Genomic DNA, 22,356 nt, shown 5'->3' with positions numbered 1-22,356 from the left:
CAAGTTTGTTTTGACTCAACACACAAAAAGTACATATAATGAAAATAATTAAAAACAATAACAATGAAAATTAATATAAATAAAATGGAAATAACATAAATAAATACCAAAATAAATATAGAAGAAAAAAGCCCACACACTTGTAAGGCAGCACAGGTGGCCGCGCCGCGCCGCGCTCCGCCCACATGCAGGTATTTAAAGGGCGACTCCGCCAGGACAGCCACACTGCTGCTGCGGCCTGCGACTCTGCCACGACCACGCCCGCCCACTGCAGCACGACCACCAGCTCTGTCTGTCTGTTTGCCAGTCACCGCAGAGATCACCGACACCAGGTGAGGCCGCAAGTGCCTACACACACAAAAAAAGTTGGAAAGCAAAAGGTGTGATCAGCAAGGTAAGCGCTGAGCCTGAGGACTTATCACAGTCTTGGCCGTCCAACACGCCCCATCAGGAGCGTCTGTGCTGGTGCTGTGGTTTAACGTAAAAAAGAAAAAGGCATTCCAAAAAACTGCCATCCTCCCCTCTAGGCTTAAGTTCCTTTAGTTGCTCTGACCACATGACCACTAAATTCGTTTCGTTACTCCTGTTCACCTAATCAGTACAATCTTTCGTGCCAAGCTATTCTTTTCATCTGTTTATTGAACCTTTTATCTGCCTTGTATCCATTACTGCATGTCCTAACTTTTTTATGTAGCTGCACTACGAATACCACACTGTCAACCACTGTTTCTGTTTCTCTCCGCAACCATAAGCCGCGATGAGGACTGCGCTTATAGTAGGACTGCTGACACTGCTGGCTCTGGACGTCTGTCAGTCCAAAGTGAGTATGATTTGTGGTCGAGGTGTTCTTGCATATACACACGTCAGCTACAGTGAAACCAGATTAGGGAGATCGTGTTTGCGATGGCTCCATCGGGCCCTTTCTTCACCGCCACTCTATAAAACAGTACCCTGCAGCACCTATATCTTTTCCTCTCATATATTACCTATAGCTAACATATGAGAGGAAGAGATAGGTGTTGGGACTATGTGGCAGAGCGGCGGGGAGGAAATAAGGACTCGCAGGAGGGAACGCAAAAACGATTTCGCCAATCTGGTTAATTTCACAAAAGGTGTGGTATAAGTCTATTAAGTCTCAGGTTATGGTCTCCTGCACAACGCCAGTAACAGGTTCGAAAGTTTTGGCTGACAGACTATCTGGTTGACTCCCTCGTCAACGTCCAGACCAGCTGCTACTCTTCGGCGACAGTTGTAACGCCATATTGTGGGAGAAGCTCAGCTCCGTAGTAAAGATTGCGAGTTTTTTCTTTCTTTAACACTCAGGCTGGTGGTGAGAAGCAAGGGGATGGGTCCAGGACCGTTGATGCCGACACGAAAAAACTTTTTGATCAACGAGACCATCCACTGCGGAGCTACAGCGAAGACATGAGGCCTAGACTGGGTAAGTTGCGCCCCTTAAGGGAGATTGGCTGTCGTAGCCACATTTTTTCCAATAGAATTTTGAAAAAAAGTTCTGTTGAAATCTTAGGCTAAGGCCTATCTATGGAATATATTATATCCACTCATTATGATTTTGACTTTATTATAATGACAATATAAAAAAAAAATAATAAAGGGGGCTTCTTACCCCGCATGTGGGGTAAGAAGCCCACTGGGTAGGCATTTTACTCCACTCTGGTTTACAATAATAAAACTCACAGAAACATAAGAAAAATATTTTTTCCACATTATAAAAAATATAAAATGTATTCACTTTTTGAAAACTATACCCTATAAATCTCTCTTGATGTGAAATATAGGAACACAGTCAAATTTGTGTCTCCTAATGAATAGAATGTAAAACTAAAGAATTAATTAATTTTCTAAAAGGTATCCCCTTCTTTTAGACAGGTAATATTAAACTAGCTTCCCTTTCTTCTGAATTTTTGTAACTAAAGGAACATCTTCTTTCATGAAAAATATATGGAACTTTGATAAGATTTGATCAAATATGTCCTTTCTGTTGAATATTGATATCTGAAACAGTTAAAAATACCAACTTCCTTATAGTCTCTAACTCAAAAGTGTTCACTTATGAATGCCTTTCAAAAACTTAAACATGCAGAATGCACAACTGGAGTAGGCCTAGATCTGTATGTATGTCAAAACTATGAGTCTGATTAGGCATTACAGTATTGCTATTTTTTATTTATCTATAGCAATACTGTAATGCCTTATCAGACTCGCAGTTTTGACTTACATACAGATCTAGGCCTACTCCAGTTGTACATTCTGCATATGACCAATTTCTACAACCCTGACATTGGACCCATTTTTCTGAAGGTCTGCTATTAGCAAATGGTTCCCCACACACCAAACAAGGCCATTCATCCTCATCACACGAAGCTGGAGATAGAGTTTTTTTTCTTTGTTGCTGATAATGGGGTAAAAGGCCCACATGTGGGGTAAAAGGCCTCCCTGTGGGCAACTTACCCCAAAGGCACAGGGGGCCTCTTACCCTGGCAACTCATATATACACAAAATGTCACCATCTTTCCTACAAATAAGTAGGCAGAGTATAATCACATGCAATATGGTATAGACATCTTAGAGCAAGTATCCATAGACATCAGGCTAACTCTACAGTTCTTTGTCGTTAATTAGGTATCATTAAAATCACTGAAAACTTACAAGAAATTAGACAAAAAGAAGAAATGTCCCTTTGTGGCCAGAGCAACTGTCCATTGTTTACTCCAGTAGTTCCTGTGAGCAGAGAGAGTTGGCGTTGCCTACTTGATCATGTGACTGCTTGAGAAAAAAAAAAAGACAAAACCAAGGGGGGCCTTTCACCCCAGGGGGCATCTTACCCCACCTTACCCTAAGTTTTCATCTGATACAAATTGTCATGAACAAAAAAACACACACAAAAAAAAACATGTCATTCACTTAGACAATGTTTGAAGCACGTCCCAAAAGTATATTTCGAATAAGTGTATTTGGGCCCACCGGGTAACTTGACTGACCACCTAATGCCGCGTTCAGACATGTGCGCCTTGCGCATGGTTGCCGTGCATCTTCCGATGCCTCTACGCATGCAACACGCACTCTCACGCATGCCTCTTCCTCGATGGATGCACATGCCTCTTTCTGCTCACACCTGGAGTGAAGCACACATACTCGTTTCAGTCGTCAAGAAAGTTTCTCTGCCAGGCCTTGTTTCTTCTTCATCTAGAATGAAGAGAAGTGACTTGTAGAGGAACCAGGACGGCTTTGGAACACCATCACCATCGGAACCGCTCTTCGTCTTCGACAAGTGTTCCTTGTGCACTCGTCGGAAGTACGACCGAAGGCTTTTAATTTTGTTCAGGACTGCCTCCGACGTCCCTATTTCACATTTATTTTTGAGGAACTGTAGAGAATCATTCCGTTTTACCCTGTCTTTATAGTCTGCAGAGCAAGCCATCCACAGACAAGTAGATGAACGATAATCCTCAATATAGTTTATACTTTTGTCATTGGACCAATCCTCCATATACTGACAATACAAAGGAGGATCTGAAAATTAGAAAACACGGCATAGTAAACCGTACGTGGTTGACGGGCGACTGTTGCGCACGAAAAGTTGCACAGGTCTGAACGCGGCTTAACATCACGTCCACTCACAGGGGTTGCAGTAATGCCGGTGGGTCCTGTTTTAGAAGGAACCCTGAAGGATGCGACGAAATAACAGACACGGAGAACTTATGTAGTGCCGGCTGCCGGTGCTGCACGGACACCGTGGACGGTAACAGGGCCAAGGACGGTAACAGGGACGGTAAGACACACAAATAACCATCAGCGGATCTTCCTCGGCTGGCGGCTGGTTACTGTTCAAACTAGGCAATGATGCAGCAGTGCCTACATCACCTCAGCTTGAAATGAAGCATGTTCTTTATTATGGATATTCCCCGATCTCAAATAAGAATAACGTCCTCCTTCACTCGCCTTATTCATCTTCACAGTAAAACACTTCAGTCTTTTCATGATCCCTCTCACAACGCGCCCATCGCTGGAGTAGGCTACACCCCGAACATTTCCCGAACCTTCCTCCCAAAACACACCTACGTGTACTCCTCTACATGCTGCCGCACTTGTTTAATTTACTCTCTCCTTCATTTTTCAGCTTGTTCAACAGGCCCGTGTGGTACTGCAAATGGCAGCTGCAGGGATAGCTGCATGAGCGGGGAATACCCTAACGGAGAATGTGAATTAACTTGCTGGTGAGAGCTTGGGAACTTTCTTTGTTGTCTGTCAGTGTGAACGCTAAGTATATAGTGACATGACTGTGTGTGTGTGATGTTTGTGTGTGTTTGTGTGTGTGTGTGTCCACGGTTTGCTGCTTTCAATCTTTTGTTAATGAGGGCGCTTTTATTAATGACGCTGTAGTTTATATTTCTGTTGGACTCACGGTGCAGCCCCCTACCCCTTACCCCAGGCTCCATTTGGCAATCTCAATCAGGCCTGTAATTTTCGCAGACCTTTGGGGGGTGCTATATAGACTCTAGCGGGGTTCATAGGTTCATGAGATGGCTAGCGAAGCGAGCACGGGCAGGTTGGGGAATTTTTTTGAAAAAATAAGCACTTTTAGGGACATTTTGCCGCTTTAACAAACAGTGGCCGTTATAGAAAACACCGAAGAACAGAAAAGCCGCTATAGAAAACAGTGAGGGTTATAGCCCCCCCTAGCCCTCCAAGAAATAACGGCCCGGTCAATGAAGGCAGGGTGGACAGTAGAGAGGATGACAAAGGTGATCAACGGGTTAAGAAATTTGCCTTCTGAGGACAGACAGACATTTGAATTGCATCCTCTAGAAATTAAGGCGGAGGGTGCAAGGGGACTTGATCGCAGTTTACAAATGGATGACGGGCTTCAATAAGGATGATGTTAATAAGGTTTTGGTGGTAAGGTAGAGCCGGGTAGGACACTTAGCAATGGTTTTAAGTTGGATAAATTCAGATTCGACATGGACAGGCAAAAATTGGCTGATCAACAGAGTGGTGGGTGAGTAGAATTGGCTTGGCAGTCATGTTGTGAGTGCCAAAACGACCGATACATGCACCCAAATGAAGATTAGATAAATTCATATAGATAGTGAGGCTAGGTATGGTTAAGTTCACAGGAGCTGCCCTGCATAGGCCTACCGACCTCTTGCTGTCTCCTAATGTTCTCATGTTATTATGTGGGTGATCTTATTCTGCCATTCAGAGTAGGGCGAAAAAGTTAATCAACGGCGAAGGGACGTGAGCTCAGCATTGCCTCTGACGCTTGATGACCACATAGCCACCCTGCAGAGCTTCAAATATCTGCGGCCACCGCCTTCCCCTGATTTACAATGACCTACGTTCCTCTGACAGGTGCTGTGAACCTTGTAGTCAAGATGGAAGCTGTTATGATGGCCTCTGTGTGGCTAACTCCGCATGCTCTGCAATAACCGAGTACGCAGCTGGGAGTTGTGGCTTGGGCGCGTGTACCTGCTGTATGACCTGCCAAACAAGCGACGATTGTGCGAACGCCGGAGGTCAATGTATCAGTGGTACTGCTACGTGCGGTACCGGCACGGCGCCGAGCTCTCAATTTGGCTGTGACGATGGAAACTGCAAGTGCTGTGAGCCAGTAGTAAGTCAACGCCAGCACTTAGACGCCCGTAGGAGTCACGCACTTTAACTTTGCTTATGTTATATTACTAGGCTTTCTTCAGTTCAAAGTTCAGTTTTGACGGTATTTGAAGCGGGACACTTTCTACATCTACTGTTATCAACCATTACTTTTTCCAAATGCAAGGCGGGATGTCAAGGATACTTTTATACTAAAAGATACACCAAAAGTTGTTTCATGGCATTCTTTCCCTGGTGATATACAAGGCAATGTAGTTTTTTTCTCTCACCTATAGTATATTCAACAATTGATAAATATAATTATAAGCCTAGAGTAATCCAACTCGGAAATATTAAATAACTTTGGTGTGCTATTTTGTTGGTTGAGAATGAGATCAGCAAAGACTGGGTCATAAACAAACAGGAGAATGATTTAATAAACAGTCTTGGTGGTGTGAATACGACAGAGCTTCTCAGAGCTTAGAGAAACATGTGGATAAAAGACTTACGAGTATGATAACTTGTGGATGGCTTTCAAGATTTGCTTTGTATGGACTGACAATTATTTCCCTTGCCTATTCCTAGCTCAATACCTTCCCTTCCGTCCTCTACTTGCTTTTATCCCCTTCCCCCACCTTTCTCCCCTCAACAGTGCACTCCCAGCAGCGCTTGTGTTGATGGCCCCAACCCGGGGAGATGCGTGGATATCAACGAAGATTTTTGCGACGCTGGAGATGAATACCTAACAGATGATGGGTGTGGAAACGCTGACTGCAAGTGTTGCAAGACCTGTGGGCCAGACTATTCGTGTGCCCGTAAGAATGGGATATGCGTCAACCCAACTCAGCTACCTGAACCGACACGCAATCCTCACGGTGAGTTATGTCTGTTGAACTCCCTAGTTCCTATACCTCAGGATAAGACATAGAATTGTACAGCACTAATCATGCAATTAGCTCTGCAGAATTTCCGAGCGTAGGGAGATGTGGGTTGAGGTATGAGTCGTTCAAGTCCCAGGCAAGATGACTGATGGGATACGACGTGGATTCCAGGGGTTGCCTTGTAGTTAAGGGACTGGGACTGGCAATTTTTGTTTGCTCTTGGCCTTTCTGTTCAATATGCTTCTCAACATAATAACAAAGTAGGAGCGCAGGTCTGAAGGTGTGCCCTCGTCGGTGGCTGATTGCAAAGAAGCGCCCTGGCGAATTCAAACTCTTCAAGCTAAGTTTGCCTTGGTCATCAACTCATCAGACTATAATCGAATCCTTCTTCACTGTGCTTTCAATTAACCTTGCTTACCTCATGCTTACCTTACTAAATCCGAATTGCCACTACCATTCCCTTGTTCTTAATTGAACATCACCAGATTAATAATGATATACAATATGTATACAAACTTGAATGCTTTCCACAGATCTATGTCCCGCGGGATATCGTCGTTATATGCCAGGCGCTTGCGGCACTGATGCCTGCATCTGCTGTGTTCCAAGGGTGAGTAGTCGTGTGTGTGTGTGTGTGTGTGTGTGTGTGTGTGTGTTCATACTAGCTACCTACTTTTGAGTGATTCACGCCCTCTCTTCCCTTAGCCTCAATCTGCGGGGTGAAACTGTGACCCTGAGCCACCGCCACCGCCTGCACGACCGCCGCCCTGACCGAGGACTGACCCTGCCCTGACCTGCCCTTGACCTGACCCGCCTCACCTTCATGCACGGACTTCCTGCACGTGCGCCGTGCACGCTGATCCTCTGCAGAGTATTCAATTCTCCTTCTTGGGCTTGATGCCAGAGCACCCTTCTGCAAAGAAATAAAAAATTTAAAAAAAATGCACAAACGTAAATAGAGAGATTACAAAAAATTAACATTTCAGCAGACATGAATTTTTACTTTCGAAATTCTATGTATGTTCAGCTCGCAATATGTGTGTACCAGCTGTTCAGAATTATGCTGCAAATAAAATAAAAGCAATCCTTAAAAGTTTTGATGGAGGCAAGTACTAGCATAGAGTCCTTCAGGAAGGTAGGATATCCTGTCCCCTTTATCATCAGAGCCTCAACTCCTAACGATACTGCTCTAGGATTACTTTCTATGCATCTTTAAGGAGTTGCAAAGGCCGAGAATTCAGTGCCATGTTTCCAAGCTCATCTGTCACATGCCAAGACCTAAACTATCAGCTCCGGTTTTATCTACAAGCAAATTTGAAGCAAGTCAATGCACTGGTCCCCTTTGTCTATCTGATTCTTTAGTTACTTTCTTACATCAAAGGAAGCAGTCAAAGGCAGAAACACATGTAAAAATCAGGAGAGGGAAAAAAGACCCCCAAACCAAGTCAATGCACTAGTCCCCTTTGTCTTCTTTAGTTACTTTCTTACATCAGAGGAAGCAGTCAAAGGCACACACAAACGTGAAAATCATCAGGGGGGAAAAAAGATCGCAAAAGTAGGCTACTGCTCCTCAAACGGGTAACTGATAGATAGCCTAAGTCCGAGTCAACACTTTAGTCCCCTCTGTCTATCCGATTCTTTAGTTCCTTCCTTACATCAGGGGAAGCTGTCAAGGGCAAAAACACACAAAAACAAACAGGGGAAAAAAAAGACCACAAACTACAGCACCCCGAAGGGAAACGTGTGATAGATTAGTCCAAGTCAACGCATTAGTACCCATTGCTTGTCTGATTCTTTAGTTATTTCTTACATCAGAGGAGGTTGTCAAGGGTAAATTCACACACAAAAATAGCAACAGGAAACAAAACTCTCTAAACTACAGTACCCCAAACGGAAAAAGTGTGATAGATAAGTCCCAAAGATTAACCAGAAACGGATTTGATATTGAACTCTCCGCTTAAGGACTTTCATCGCCAGCAGAATTTCGCATCACACTGTCACTATATCACCCATAGGAATTAACCCCGGAAAAATACACGAGGGAGTAGACTTGAAATTTCCCTCCTATGGCTCCTGAAAGTCTAAAATCGCCACTGGGAACTATTAATAATTTTGAAGATGGACTCAACGGAATTTCCTGACCTATTCTTGTGTGTTAGGCAGAGGAACTAACCCCGGGTAAATACTAGAGGGGGTAGACTGACTGTGGCGGGGGAGAGGTACTTAAATACTCCCTCCTATGGCTCCTGAAAGTCTAAAATCGCCACTGGGAACAAATGATGTTTTTCAAGGTGGACTCAGCGGAATTTCCTGACCTATTCTTGCGTGTTAGGAATAGGAACTGACCCCGAGTAAATACAAGAGGGAGTAGACTGTGTTGGGGGCGAGGGGCAGTTAAATACTCCCTCTAATGGCTCCTGTAAGTCTAAAATCGCCACTGGGAACTAATGATATTTTTTAAGGTGGACTGAGCGGAATTTCTTGACCTACTTGATTGATTGAGTTGTAGGATCATGTCGCCGCAACTGCAGTGGTCATATGGCTCTCGCGGAAATTGTCTGGGGGGGTGGGGGCGCCCATGGGTGGTAGAGTGGCAAGGCAGAGGAAGCAGTTCAAGGGCAAAGAAGAAGGAAACAATAATGAAAAAAAAGCCCGCTACTCACTGCTCCTACAAAAGAGTTAAGAGTGGCCGAAAGACAGGTCAATTTCGGGAGGAGAGGTGACCTGTTTTCTACTAAAATAGAGGTTTAAATTACACAAGAGGCCTTAAACATCAAGTGACTAGTTTAAGTCTTTCAAAAGAATCATTACCTGATTTTCTGTGTATTTTATTTCCCTTGGGGTCCAATCAACCCCCAAAGTATGGCAAGTGGCAGGATTTATATGATTACTTATCTAGGGTTAATTACCGTAAATCCCCTGCGTTCTTTCTTGGCAAACTATAAATACACAGCAATACAGAAACTGATATTGTTTGTATAAAAAATATAATGGATATGTTTCTTTCTCTACACAAGACGAAAATAATGCCGATATGACGGTACTTGACAACTCGGGTGGAAAAAACACGTCCTTGCATGAAAGTAATGCAAATTTAAGCAGAAAAAGGCTCCGAAAATATTTCTGCTTGCATTGCTGCATGTCCTGAGTACCTGCATTGGGTGTGTCCGTGTCTCTTTCGATGAAAATTTGGCCAAGAACAATTTGAGGGCGTGCACATGGCTTCTGACGACAGTCCTATACCCATGATGGTGCTAAGTTTTGTTTACATCAGCTGAGGGAAATGAGGTGCAGTTCACGTTAGGAGACGTCACTACTGGGTGGTTAGAAAATAATGTAGGAGTCAGACAAGGCTGTGTGATGTCCCCAACGCTTTTCAACATGTACCTCGAGGAGCTGATAGTGAGAATTAGGAAAGCCGGGAAAGGAGTAGAGATAGGAGGAGAGAGGTTAGGGTGCCTGGCTTACGCTGATGATGTAGTGTTGATGGCGGAGAGGAAAGAGGAGATGGAGGAGATCCTGCACATAGCTCAGGCATATGGGAGGGAGTGGGACCTGAAATTTAGTGAAAGAAAATGTAAGGTTATGGAGTTTGGTAGTGGAGGCAGTAACCAATGGGTACTAGCTGTACTGGCATGTAGGAGACTGGGGGAGCAAACTGTTGTTTAAAGCAAGAACAGGAACCCTGGAGGTAAACGGCAGGAACAGGGACGGGGGAAACCGGAACTGTAGCTGTAGGACAGGGCAGATAGAAACAGTAGAACACCTAATAGTGGAATGCAGCAACTATGAGAGGCAGAGAGGGGAGTTGGTGGCAGGAGTAGTGATGGTAATAGGCAGAGAGGAGTGGGCTAGGAGGCTGGAGGAGGAAAATGGGGCGATCTGCACGGTGTTGGGGCTGTATGGAGACAAAAAGGAAACGGAAAGAAGAATGGTAAAGTTGGCAAAAGTGTTCCTCGCGCAGTGCTGGGAAAAAAGGGCACAAAGGTCTGAATAAGTGAATATAAGTGGCTTTATTTCAGGTTAGAAAATAACATAACGCTGAAAAGAAAGTTGTGTGAATAAGAAGGGAGGAACGAGAGGAGGAGGACCTAAGAAGCGATACAAAGCGTTACAGGTCAAAAGAAGAAGAAGAAGTGTGTGTGTGTGTGTGTGTGTGTGTGTGTGTGTGTGTGTGTGTGTGTCATCTCCGTGCAGGGTCGGGCGGCAGACTCACCGCCACGGTTTACGGTCGTTTCGCCCACATGTCAGTTCGCCCACAAGTCAGTTCGCCCACAAGTTGAGTCAGTTCTTTTCACAAAGGTCTTATTTCTTTGTGTGACCGTTGCTTTGCAGGGATTGTCCTTGGGCCGGGCGGTACATTGCCAATATGTTACATTTGGCCTTCCTAGTTTGATGTTATAAGTGTATCCAAGATCATCAATAAGCTTGTTTTGACCTCTTTTGGTGCCACCCTCAAATAGCTGAAACGAGGGCATCACAGGAGGGTTAACTTGTACCTCACTTTGCAGGGGTGGGTCATCAAGTGATGCTTCAAGTTCCAGTGAAGAAATACCTTGTTCTTCATTCAAATTGTCTTGCAGATGTACACCAAATGAAGATTCTACTTCAGTTGAAATGCCTTGGGATGTAGCTTCTTCCTTAGTGCACAAAGTACAAGTCCAGTCAACTGTATTGTCAGACCTCACGGCTGCCCAATAATCTCCTCTTGATACACCGGTATCACATTTTCTGTGTTGCCACCTGCAGCAGAACTCTCACTGTAGCCCTTCCTGTCTTGGCCATACAGGAAAACCACACGAAATACAGAGTTCTGGACAGACTGCCATCATGTCAGGAACTGAGTGCATACGATGGCTTTCTGTAATGACGAGACCTACTTTCACGGTTCATTTTTATAATTCGATTAAACTATTTAACTGGTTAACCATTTAACTATAAGAAGCACTCATTCAATCCGTTCTCTCTCTCTCTCTCTCTCTCTCTCTCTCTCTCTCTCTCTCTCTCTCTCTCTCTCTCTCTCTCTCTCTCTCTCTCTCTCTCTCTATTGTGGGAAAACTGACTCTAGCGAGTGTAGGCGAACTGACTCCTCAGTGTGGGCGAACTGACTCCTCGGTGTGGGCGAACTGACTCCTCAGTGTGGGCGAACCAAAGAGACTAGTCTCCTTGGGGCGAACTGACTCCTCAGTGTGGGCGAACTGACTTTGGGCGAAACGACTTTTTGATGTGGGCGAAATGACCGGATACCCACCGCCACACACCCACAGCCTCCTGCCAGACACTCACCACCATGACAGCCTGAACAAGGCCTAGCGGGGCATGCCTAAGCCTAGGTGAAGCTGATCCCACGAGAGGAAGGTAATGATGGAGTGTGTGACCGGCATGGCCAAGACGCCCCCGGCCCTTGGTGTTCCTCCACTATCACACCCGCCGCCCCGCGCGGCTGCTGGGCACCTTACTGAGGTGCCTTGTACTGCTGCTCAGCTTTTTACATGACCATTCCCTGCAGAAAGAGTTAAATGGGTGCCTGCTGTTCCGGTTGAGTGGGTGGAGCATGACACACGCCAGGGGTCAAGTGGGAACAAAGGTAATGCCCCCCTAAGGAGGTGCTGTGTCAGATTTGTATATTTTAAACCAAGGAAGGGTTGACGGGGACAAAGCCCCACCCAACAGGTGATGTTAAATTTGAATAGATCTGTTAAGTTTAGTGGTGGGGCGCTGTGCAATGACTTGCACAGTGTTGTTCTTCAGTAAATATCAGCAGTGCAGTGCTCAGTCTTGTGTAATATTGCACTCATGCCGGTGCACAAGTGCAAAATTAGTAGTTACACCTGCACAGCTAAATTACCTTGATCTTGATCTTGATTTGTAATGCACAGGCCACCCATTCAGGTGCATAACATGCATATTTGTGTTGGCTGTTGGGGGAGCCGGGTGTGTGGGGGAGGGAAGTGAATCAAGTGTAATTGTTAGTGTTGGTGTGTTGTGGTGACAAGTGAGTGTGTATTTGTTTTCTGAATGAGTCTATTGTACCGCAGTCTAAAATCTGTTGAGGGAGGCTGTTCCAGTCATGTATGGTGCATGGAAAGTATGAGTGCTTGTATGCATCAGTGTTAGTGTGATATGTTTGGTATTTATTGGTGGGTGAGTTACGAGTACGTTGGCTGTTTGCGTTGTGTAAGTATGTGTGTGGGTCAATGTCAGTGTGAGTGTTTGTGATCTTGTACATAAGTGTTAGTTTGTGTGCTTGTCTGCGTATGTGAAGAGGTTCCATGTTTATTTGTTGTTTGATCCGTGTTGTGATGCAAGGCGTTCGAGTGTAATTGTTTGTAAGGAACCTTGCCGCCTTGGTGTTGATTTGTTCTAGCCTATCAATGTTTATGTGTGTGTGAGGATCCCACACCGTGGAGTAGTATTCCAGTGTTGGTCTCACAAGTGTGTCATAAGCTACCTAGTGCTTGTGCAAGGTCCTTTCTTGGTTGCAATGCCTACCACTGATTATTGTATATTATTTTTGATAAATTCTTGATATGCTTTGCAAGGGTATAGATATTGGTTATCATGTCAGGCTCTGATGGGTTTGTATTCACCCTAGAAAACATGGAGTGGCAGCACACGGGGTAATTTTTGATAAATCCCTGTGATCCACTTTGTAATGGTTATAGATATTGGTTATCATGTCAGGGTCTGATGGGTTTGTATTCACCCCAGAAAACATGGAGTGGCAGCACACGGGGTAATTTTTGATAAATCCTTGTGATCCACTTTGCAATGGTTATAGATATTGGTTATTACCTATCTGTTAGGCATTTATCCCACAATAATGTGTCCTCAAGGCTCTGTTTTGTGACAGTTGAATTTCTACATTTAAAATTATTGAAAATCACCCCATATCAAAAAACCTTGGCCAAATATTGCCACTGAAATAAATCTTAACCAGTTGATGAAGGTGAACCTTTGTGTTGCAGGATGACGGAAGACACGCCCCAGAGGAAGACGTCAGCCAGGAATCCCCGCAGGGTCAGCCTCCTGCCGGGGACGTGGCAGCGGCAGCAACCGATGGCAAGTCTGGAGAAGCAGGTGAGGCAGAGGTTGAGGCTGGGCAGCTCTGGTCTGTGTTAGTAGGTCAGGAAAAGGCAGAGGCCAAGGGAGTGAGTAGCTCTTTTTCTTTTTTCCTTTGTCCAGTAAATGAAGCAGCTCAAGGGGAAAAAAGCCCACTATGCATTGCTCCTGTAAAAGTTGATAGAAGTGAGTGGTCTGGAGAGTCAGTTACAGGTGGAGAGGTGTCTTGATATTCCCCTCATGAAAGAGTTCATGTCATGGGCAGGAGGAAGCACAGACAAAGGAAGCTTGTTTGTTCCAGAGTGTACCAGCAAAAGGGATAAAGGAATGAAGACGGTGGTTTACTCCTGCATAAGGGATTTGTATAGCATAGGAATGAGACAGAGTAGAAAGTTGTGTGCAGCTTAGTGTGAATTTTTTCTCCTTCATTACTAGGCGGCGTTAGATGTCCAGGCTTGAGGGACAGGATAAGCAAGATCCCTACAATGCAGTACAGTTTACGTGGCATACCATATTGAAATTGCTACATTTGACACACATTTTGTCAGTAAGATACAATCTGATTGACCGATTAGGACCCCAACACACACACACACACACACACACACACACACACACACAGGCAATGGATAATCATTTTACATATCTGATGTGTGCGAGAGAGAGAGAGAGAGAGAGAGAGAGAGAGAGAGAGAGAGAGAGAGAGAGAGAGTTTGTTTCTCTCCATAGGTCATATTGGTGATTGAATGGAGAGTTGTATATGGAGGTTAGGCAGATTTCAGGAAGAATGGAAGGAAGGGAGGAAGAAAGAAAGGAAGGGAATAGGGAAAAAATGAAAAGGAGGAGGGAAGAAAGGAAGGAAAATTTTCAGCTTTCACATTTTGCCAGGGAAGGTAAATGATGAATAAGTGTTTCTTAGGAGCTATATATCATTTGCAAGCTGCTTGGGCTCCTCAAGTGAACCTTGGGTGTTATTTTTTGTCCCCTTTTTCCTTTTCTCTTCCTCACTTTGCTGTCACTGTCTCTCTTGTATTCCCTATCCTTGTCTGATCATTAAGGGAACTTTGGGTCTAGAGCATTGTTCTATTGTACCTTGTTGCCCTCTCAGAAATCTCAATAATAATAATAATAATAATAATAATAATAATAATAATAATAATAATACCCTTCCTCCCTCCCTCCACCCCTTTCCTTACCCTCACTCCACTCCCTTACCCTCCCTTACTTTCCTTCCCTTCCTTACCCTCCCTCTCTCTCTCTCCCTTCCTTACCCTCCCTCTCTCTCCCTTCCTTACCCTCCCTCTCTCTCCCTTCCTTACCCTCCCTTACTTTCCTTCCCTTCCTTACCCACCCTCTCTTTCCCTTCCTTACCCTCCCTCTCTCTCTCCCTTCCAAACCCTCCCTCTCTCTCCCTTCCTTATCCTCCCTCTCTCTCCCTTCCTTACCCTCCCTCTCTCTCCCTTCCTTACCCTCCCTCTCTCTCTCTACCTTCCTTACCCTCCCTCTCTCTCCCTTCCTTACCCTCCCTTACTTTCCTTCCCTTCCTTACCCTCCCTCTCTCGCTCTCTCCCTTCCAATCCCTCTCTCTCTCGCCCTTCCTTACCCTCCCTCTCTCTCCCTTCCTTACCCTCCTCTCTCTCCTTCCTTACCCTCCCTTACTTTCCTTCCTTCCTTACCCACCCTCTCTCTCCCTTCCTTACCCTCCTCTCTCTCCCTTCCTTACCCTCCTTACTTCCTTCCTTACCCACCCTCTCTCTCCTTCCTTACCCTCCTCTCTCTCTCCCCTTCCCACCCTCCTCTCTGTCCCTTCCTTATCCTCCCTCTCTCTCTCTCCCTTCCTTACCCTTCCTCTCTCTCCCTTCCATACCCACCCTCTCTCTCCCTTCCTTACCCTCCTCTCTCTCTCCTTCCTTACCCTCCCTCTCTCCCTTCCTTACCCACCCTCTCTCCCTTCCTTACCCTTCCTCTCTCCCTTCCATACCCACCCTCTCTCTCCCTTCCTTACCCTCCTCTCTCTCCCTTCCTTACCCTCCCCTACTTCCCTTCCTTACCCACCCTCTCTCCCTTCCCCTCTCTCTCTCTCTCTCTCCTTACCCTCCCTCTCTCTCCCTTCCTTATCCTCCCTCTCTCTCCCTTCCTTACCCTCCCTCTCTCTCCCTTCCTTACCCTCCCTCTCTCTCCTTTCCTTACCCTCCCTCTCTCTCCCTTCCTTACCTTCCCTTACTTTCCTTCCCCTCCTTACCCACCCTCTCTCTCCCTTCCTTACCCTCCCTCTCTCTCCCTTCCTTACCCTCCCTCTCTCTCCCTTCCTTATCCTCCCTCTCTCTCTCTCTCCCTTCCTTACCCTCACTCTCTCTCCATTCCTTACGCTCCCTCTCTCTCCCTTCCTTACCCACCCTCTCTCTCCCTTCCTTACCCTCCCTCTCTCTTCCTTCCTTACCCACCCTCTCTCTCCTTCCTTACACCCTCTCTCTCCCTTCCTTACCTCCCTCTCTCTCCTTCCTTACCCTCCTCTCTCTCCCTTCCTTACCCTCTCTCTCTCCCTTCCTTACCTTCCCTCTCTCTCACTTCCTTACCCTCCCTCTCTCCCTTCCTTACCCTCCCTCTCTCTTCCTTCCTTACCCTCCCTCTCTCTCCCTTCCTTACCCTCCCTCTCTCTCCCTTCCTTACCCACCCTCTCTCTCCCTTCCTTACCCTCCCTCTCTCTCCCTTCCTTACCCTCCCTCTCTCTCTCTCCCTTCCTTACCCACCCTCTCTCTCCCTTCCTTACCCTCCCTCTCTCTCCCTTCCTTACCCTCCCTTACTTTCCTTCCCTTCCTTACCCACCCTCTCTCTCCCTTCCTTACCCTCCCTCTCTCTCTCCCTTCCTTACCCTCCCTCTTCCCTTCCTTACCCTCCTCTCTCTCTCCTTACCCTCCCTCTCTCTCCCTTCCTTACCCTCCCTCTCTCTCCCTTCCTTACCCACCCTCTCTCTCCCTTCCTTACCCTCCCTCTCTCTCCCTTCCTTACCCTCCCTTACTTTCCTTCCCTTCCTTACCCACCCTCTCTCTCTCTCTCTCTCTCTCTCTCTCTCTCTCTCTCTCTCTCTCTCTCTCTCTCTCTCTCTCTCTCTCTCTCTCTCTCTCTCTCTCTCTCTCTCTCTCTCTCTCTCTCTCTCTCTCTCCCTTCCTTACCCTCCCTCTCTCTCCCTTCCTTACCCTCCCTCTCTCTCCCTTCCTTACCCACCCTCTCTCTCCCTTACTTTCCTTCCCTTCCTTACCCACCCTCTCTCTCCCTTCCTTACCCTCCCTCTCTCTCCCTTCCTTACCCTCCCTCTCTCTCTCTCGCTTCCTTACCCTCACTCTCTCTCCCTTCCTTACCCTCCCTCTCTCTCCCTTCCTTACCCTCCCTCTCTCTCCCTTCCTTCCCTTCCCTTACTTTCCTTCCCCTCCTTTTCCTTACCCTCCCTCTCTCTCCCTTCCTTATCCTCCCTCTCTCTCCCTTCCTTACCCACCTTCCACTCCCTTACCCTCCCTTACTTTCCTTTCACTTCCTTACCCTCCCTCTCTCTCCCTTCCTTACCCTCCCTCTCTCTCCCTTCCTTACCCACCTTCCACTCCCTTACCCTCCCTTACTTTCCTTCCACTTCCTTACCCTCCCTCTCTCTCCCTTACCCACCTTCCACTCCCTTCCTTACCTTCCTTACCCTCCCTCCACTCCCTTTATTCTTCATTTTATACTTTTTGTCATTCTTTCTTTTGTTATATTCATTTTTTTCATATTTTTTCACCTTTCATATATTTTTCTTTTTTTTCTTTTCCCTTTACTACTACTACTACTACTACTACTACTACTACTACTACCACCACCACTACTACCATTACTACTACTACTACTACTACTACTACTACATAAATGATACCTCCACCCATGTTTATTTTCCCGACACATAATCATGGAGGGCTCCATAGCTTGGAGGTCATTAGCCCCAACTCTGTTCGCTAATGACTGTGGCATCCAACCATATCACTAATACTACCTGACACTAAATCACCTATCATCTATTACGTCTAGATCCCCCTTTCCTTCCCTACTCAAGTCACTCCCGACCCACCCTAATGTCACTCTCCACCACTGAGGCTTCATAGTCCATATTGGAGATGGTGGTGGCTTTTGGGCCAGAGTGTCTGGTGCCCCTGAGACATAGGATGGCCGACCTGAGCAGGGAGAACGAGAGGCGACACCTCATCCAGGCGACAACATGGCTCCTTGGCTGTTGCTTCTTTTCTGAGATTAGTTCCGCGAGGCGTGTGTAGAAGCATAGGGCCCTGGGACCCATCCCGCCGGATGTGGTGAAGACGAGGGGGGTGAAGCTGCCCTGATCCACATGTTGGATTCTTTCACCGTATGCCCTTGTCTTCTCCTGCTCGTTCCTGTGGTGGGCGGCTTGCAGGGGCAGCTCACGGTGACAGGCAGCCATCGGGTCGAATATGCGGATGTCCATGAACGCCCGCTGTCCGCGCACCCAGAATCCGCGGGCACTTACATCAACCCGTGCCTCCTGTGTGGTATTGGCTGTCCTGTACCGAAGGTGTTCGCCGTCCAGGGGAAGCAGTGCCGGCTCGGTAGTGACGTCTTGGCATACCTCCCCAAGCATGCTGGCTGTCAGATCCCTCACTTCATCGTGTCGAATACAGACGAAGCCTCCTTTTTTACATGTCATGGTGTGGGTGACATCATTTGGTGATCATGCACAGAGATCAGGCAGTCCCTCAATCGGCCAGCCATATCTCAGAGCAATGGCGTCGACAAATTCTTGTTTGTTGAGGCTGAAGCCCTTTGCTCTGATTGGTAATGACGTTAGCCAGTTAGAGGCGCCTGCCTCCTCTGCTGTGTGTATTTTTCTACCCATTTCTGTGGACAGGTGGTGTGTAAGACGGTCCAGCTCGTCTTTTTGGGTCTGTTGCCTTTCTTCTGAGATTTTTCTTTTAATATCTCTTATTTCTGTTTGGTCTATCTCGCCCTCTGCCTCCTGAGCGATGATCCTGTTGATGAGTGACCTGGTAAGGCTGATGGAGTTTTGGTTCTCCTTATCTGCCAGCTTCTCAGGGTTGGTGATCCCCATCCCACCCAGTCTTGGGGGAAGTGCTAGTATATCCCTCTTCCTCCCCAAAGCATGATATTTCACCAGCGCCGGCAAGAATACATTCTTGACGGCATTTTCAATGGTCGGAGGTGGACTGATGCCGGGGATGGTGCGCATCAGGAACGTCCACCGATGTTGGATGCCGTGGGTGTACGCTGAATAGGCAGCGTGTGGCTCAGTCTTGGCAATGGCAGACAAAGCTTCTATTTCCTTCACCCATTCAGCTACTTTGTCTCCCACGTACTCCTTCTTATATACCTCTGTCCCAATCACTGCACCTAAGTGTCGTTGTCCGTCTTTTGTCACAATGACGCCACTTCCTCTAAAAGTTTCTGCGGCATGGTCATAATGTTCAGGTTTGACAATAAGGACAGACTTGGTGGCGTTAGGGATGTATCCTATCTCAGGGCCGGCGGTGTTCACAGTGTCCCACCACCCTTTTAAGTCTGAGATTTTACCAGCACCTGAGAGGTCATCCGCATAAGCCACCTGTTTCACCCGTGTTTCTGCGAACGCGATTTCATTTACTACTACTACTACTACTACTACTACTACTACTACTACTACTACTACTACCACCACCACTACTACTACTACCACTACTACTACTACTACTACCACCACCACCACTACTACTACTACTACTATGCCAACAAGCTAGAGGACCTTGCTGCACACTTTGATTCCATACTCTTCCATCCAGTGAGTCATTGTTTCCTGGTCTGTGTGTGTGTGTGTGTGTGTGTGTGTGTGTGTGTGTGTGTGTGTGTGTGTGTGTGTGTGTGTGTGTGTGTGCTCTGTGATTCCTTTATTCATTCATCACACCTTTCTTTTTTATTTGATTCTTCCGTCATTTCTTTTTTCCTGCATTCCTTCCTTCCCTTTGTTCTTTCTTTCTCCTTCTTTCTTCCTTTCTTTCTCTTTCTTTTCTTTGTTCCCTTCCTTTCTTTCTCTCCTTCTTTCCCTCCTTCCTTTTTTTCTTTCCCACTTTTCTTCTACCCAATCTTTCTTTTTCCTTCTTTTCTTCCCTGCCTCTCAATCTGACTCTCTCTTTCCTTCTTTTCTTCATCCATCTGTTCATTCATCATTCCTGTACACTACTAAAACTACTACAACAGAAAACTGCCTTAACTGATTTGGTCCCTATTCACTATACAACAACAGGGTCAGGCCGCACACAACAGCTGCTCCTGTTCTGCTAATAAGTCTCTCTCTCTCTCTCCCCAGGCCACATATGAGAGTGCCTTGCTAGCGGCGGGCAGCACACTGGACCTGGTGGACGCTGTGGCTGCCGGGAGACTTCAGAACGGCTTTGCTATTGTCAGGTGTGTGTGTTAGTCCTTCACCTCCACCTGTGAACGCAGGTAAAAGTCTGCTGTCATTAATGTTAGCACCACTGTGGGTAGACTTTGCATGTCTCTTGTCGGCAGTCAGTGGTATGCTTCCACCTATTTCTGTCCCTTGCCTCAGCCTCTTCAGTGGCCAGTGTTGCCAAGTCCTTTTCAACACACCGCCTCCATGCTCTCCTTGGCCTGCCTGATGGGTGGCAGCCTGGAATTTCCACCCCAACAGCTCTCCCCAATGCCTCACCCTCCTCCCTCCTCGTCACATGTTTAAACCACCTCAGTCTCCTTACTTTCAGCCCTGTACTCAGCTCCTTCACACCCAACAAGAGCTGGAAGCAAGTTCTCTCTTTGTGCCTCAGACCCCCCAGACAACTCTCCTTAATGCCTCACCCTCCTCCCTGCTCTTCATGTGCCCAAACCCCCTCAGTGTCCTCACTCTTAGCCTTGTACTTGGCCTCCATGCATCTAACAAGGGAAGAGAAGGGAAGGGAAAGGAAGAGAAGAGAAGAGAAGAGAAGGGAAGGAGAGGAGAGGAGAGGAGGACACATTATCACCATCTTCATTTACTGTTTAACATCAAGACTCTAACACACACCTCTGTGATTCTGACTGCAGACCGCCTGGCCACCACGCCATGGAGAGTGAGTTCTGCGGCTACTGCCTCGTCAACAACGTGGCGCTGGCTGCCCGACACGCCCTCAACACACACCGCCTCAGCCGCACCCTCATAGTGGACTGGGATGTGCACCACGGACAGGCCACACAGCAGGCCTGAGGTGAGGTAGGAGGGGATGGGGGGAGGGAAGAGGAAGGGATGGAAAGGAGAGAAGGGAAGGGAAGGGAGGGATGGAAAACAAAAGAAAGGGATAGGAAAAGAAAGGGAAGGGAAGGGAAAGGAAAGGGAAGGGAGGGAAGGGAGGGAAAAAGAAGAAGAGAGGAACAGAGAGAGAAAGAAGAAAGAAACAAAGAGAGAGAAGCACTACCATAGCTGGGCACGATAACAGAAAACATTATTCCCGATAACTGATAACTGATAATGGAAAACCTTATCGGTGATAACCGATATTCGTTAACTGGAGACACAAATATAGGCGATAACCGATACCCGATATAAATCCACAATTCCGATACTAGCTAGCGATAAGTCCGACAGGCGAAAACGAAACTGTGTTGATATTTCAAATAAAAAACAGATGAATTCAAATTTTTATTATTTGCATTTTAGAAAACTTACAAAACCTGAAAACCACATGTTGACACGTACCTATGGACGGTAACACTAGAAACGCCTGAACCGGTGTTGTGTTATTTGGCGTCCCCACCGTCAAAAGCTGGCGCTTTTGTTTACAAACACTGGTCTCTTGTGAACTGCGCATCCTCAGACCAGCAAGCGTAGACCTGTACAGTCTCACAAAGATTTTTAAACGTAATTAAGAGTTGCTGGAAGGCTGAATCAGACATACAGTACCACTACCACCATCCCCACTGTTTCTAGAACGACACTCTGTACGAGTTGTATTTATATGTACAGAGTGTCGTTCAAGAAACCGCGAGGATGGTGGTACTGTATGTCTGATTCAGCCTTCCAGCAACTCTTAATGTGTTAAAAAGCTTTGTGAGACTGTACAGGGCTACGCTTATTGGTCTGAACATGCACAGTTCACGAGAGACCAGTGTTTGTAGCTTTTGACGATGGGACACCAAATAACACAACACCGGGTTCCTTCAATACCATGGCATGCTCACAAACGAATATGGAATATCAAATTTGGGGCAGTGAATAATCATTTTGGGGGCAAAGCTTAATGATTTTTCTCTTTGATATACTGATTTTTGAGTAACATAAAAAAATAAGATAGTGTTTTAATGAAGATATTTCATATCCCAAAGTTTTTTCATACAACACTGGGCGCCCGGGCCATGTGTAGGTGTAGGGAGGCGGAAAAAAAGTAGCGATTATCGCTAGTTTGGTTACAAAAGTAACAAAGATACCAATATTATTTAAATAAGTAGCGGATGGCCGATAACCCGATTTTGTTATCAGTGATAAAGTATCGCGATAACTTATCGCGATAACGCCCAGCCATGAGCATTACTGGCCACTGGGACATACACAAAAAATGATGAGATAATGACATTACTTAGCATATAGTGAAGTAATGGTCACTGTCCCCCCCAGAGTGCTGTACTTCTCCATCCACCGCTACGAGCCCGGCAGCTACTGGCCCATCCTGCGGGAGGGCAACTACGACTACATTGGGCAGGCAGGCAGGCAGGCAGGCAGGCAGGCCAGGGCCTTCAACTTCAGTGTGCCGCTCAACACAACCGG

General features: G+C 46.4%; 1 protein-coding gene across 1 annotated transcript; it reads left to right on the top strand.

Annotated features, from left to right (window-relative positions):
- Positions 1-237: 237 nt before the first annotated feature.
- Positions 238-7,580, top strand: LOC126990815 (keratin-associated protein 5-3-like). The gene is made up of 8 exons (XM_050849453.1): positions 238-332; positions 753-820; positions 1,324-1,441; positions 4,142-4,238; positions 5,374-5,635; positions 6,266-6,488; positions 7,028-7,104; positions 7,200-7,580. Exons 2-8 carry the CDS (start codon positions 758-760, stop codon positions 7,215-7,217), a joined length of 858 nt encoding a protein of 285 aa, XP_050705410.1. The 5' UTR covers positions 238-332; positions 753-757; the 3' UTR covers positions 7,218-7,580.
- The last annotated feature ends 14,776 nt before the right edge of the window (positions 7,581-22,356 follow it).

The sequence above is a fragment of the Eriocheir sinensis genome, unplaced genomic scaffold (assembly GCF_024679095.1).
Source record: "Eriocheir sinensis breed Jianghai 21 unplaced genomic scaffold, ASM2467909v1 Scaffold204, whole genome shotgun sequence".
NCBI lineage: Eukaryota > Metazoa > Arthropoda > Malacostraca > Decapoda > Varunidae > Eriocheir > Eriocheir sinensis.
Note: the sequence above shows the minus strand (reverse complement) of the source record. Positions and strands in the feature narration are given on the sequence as shown.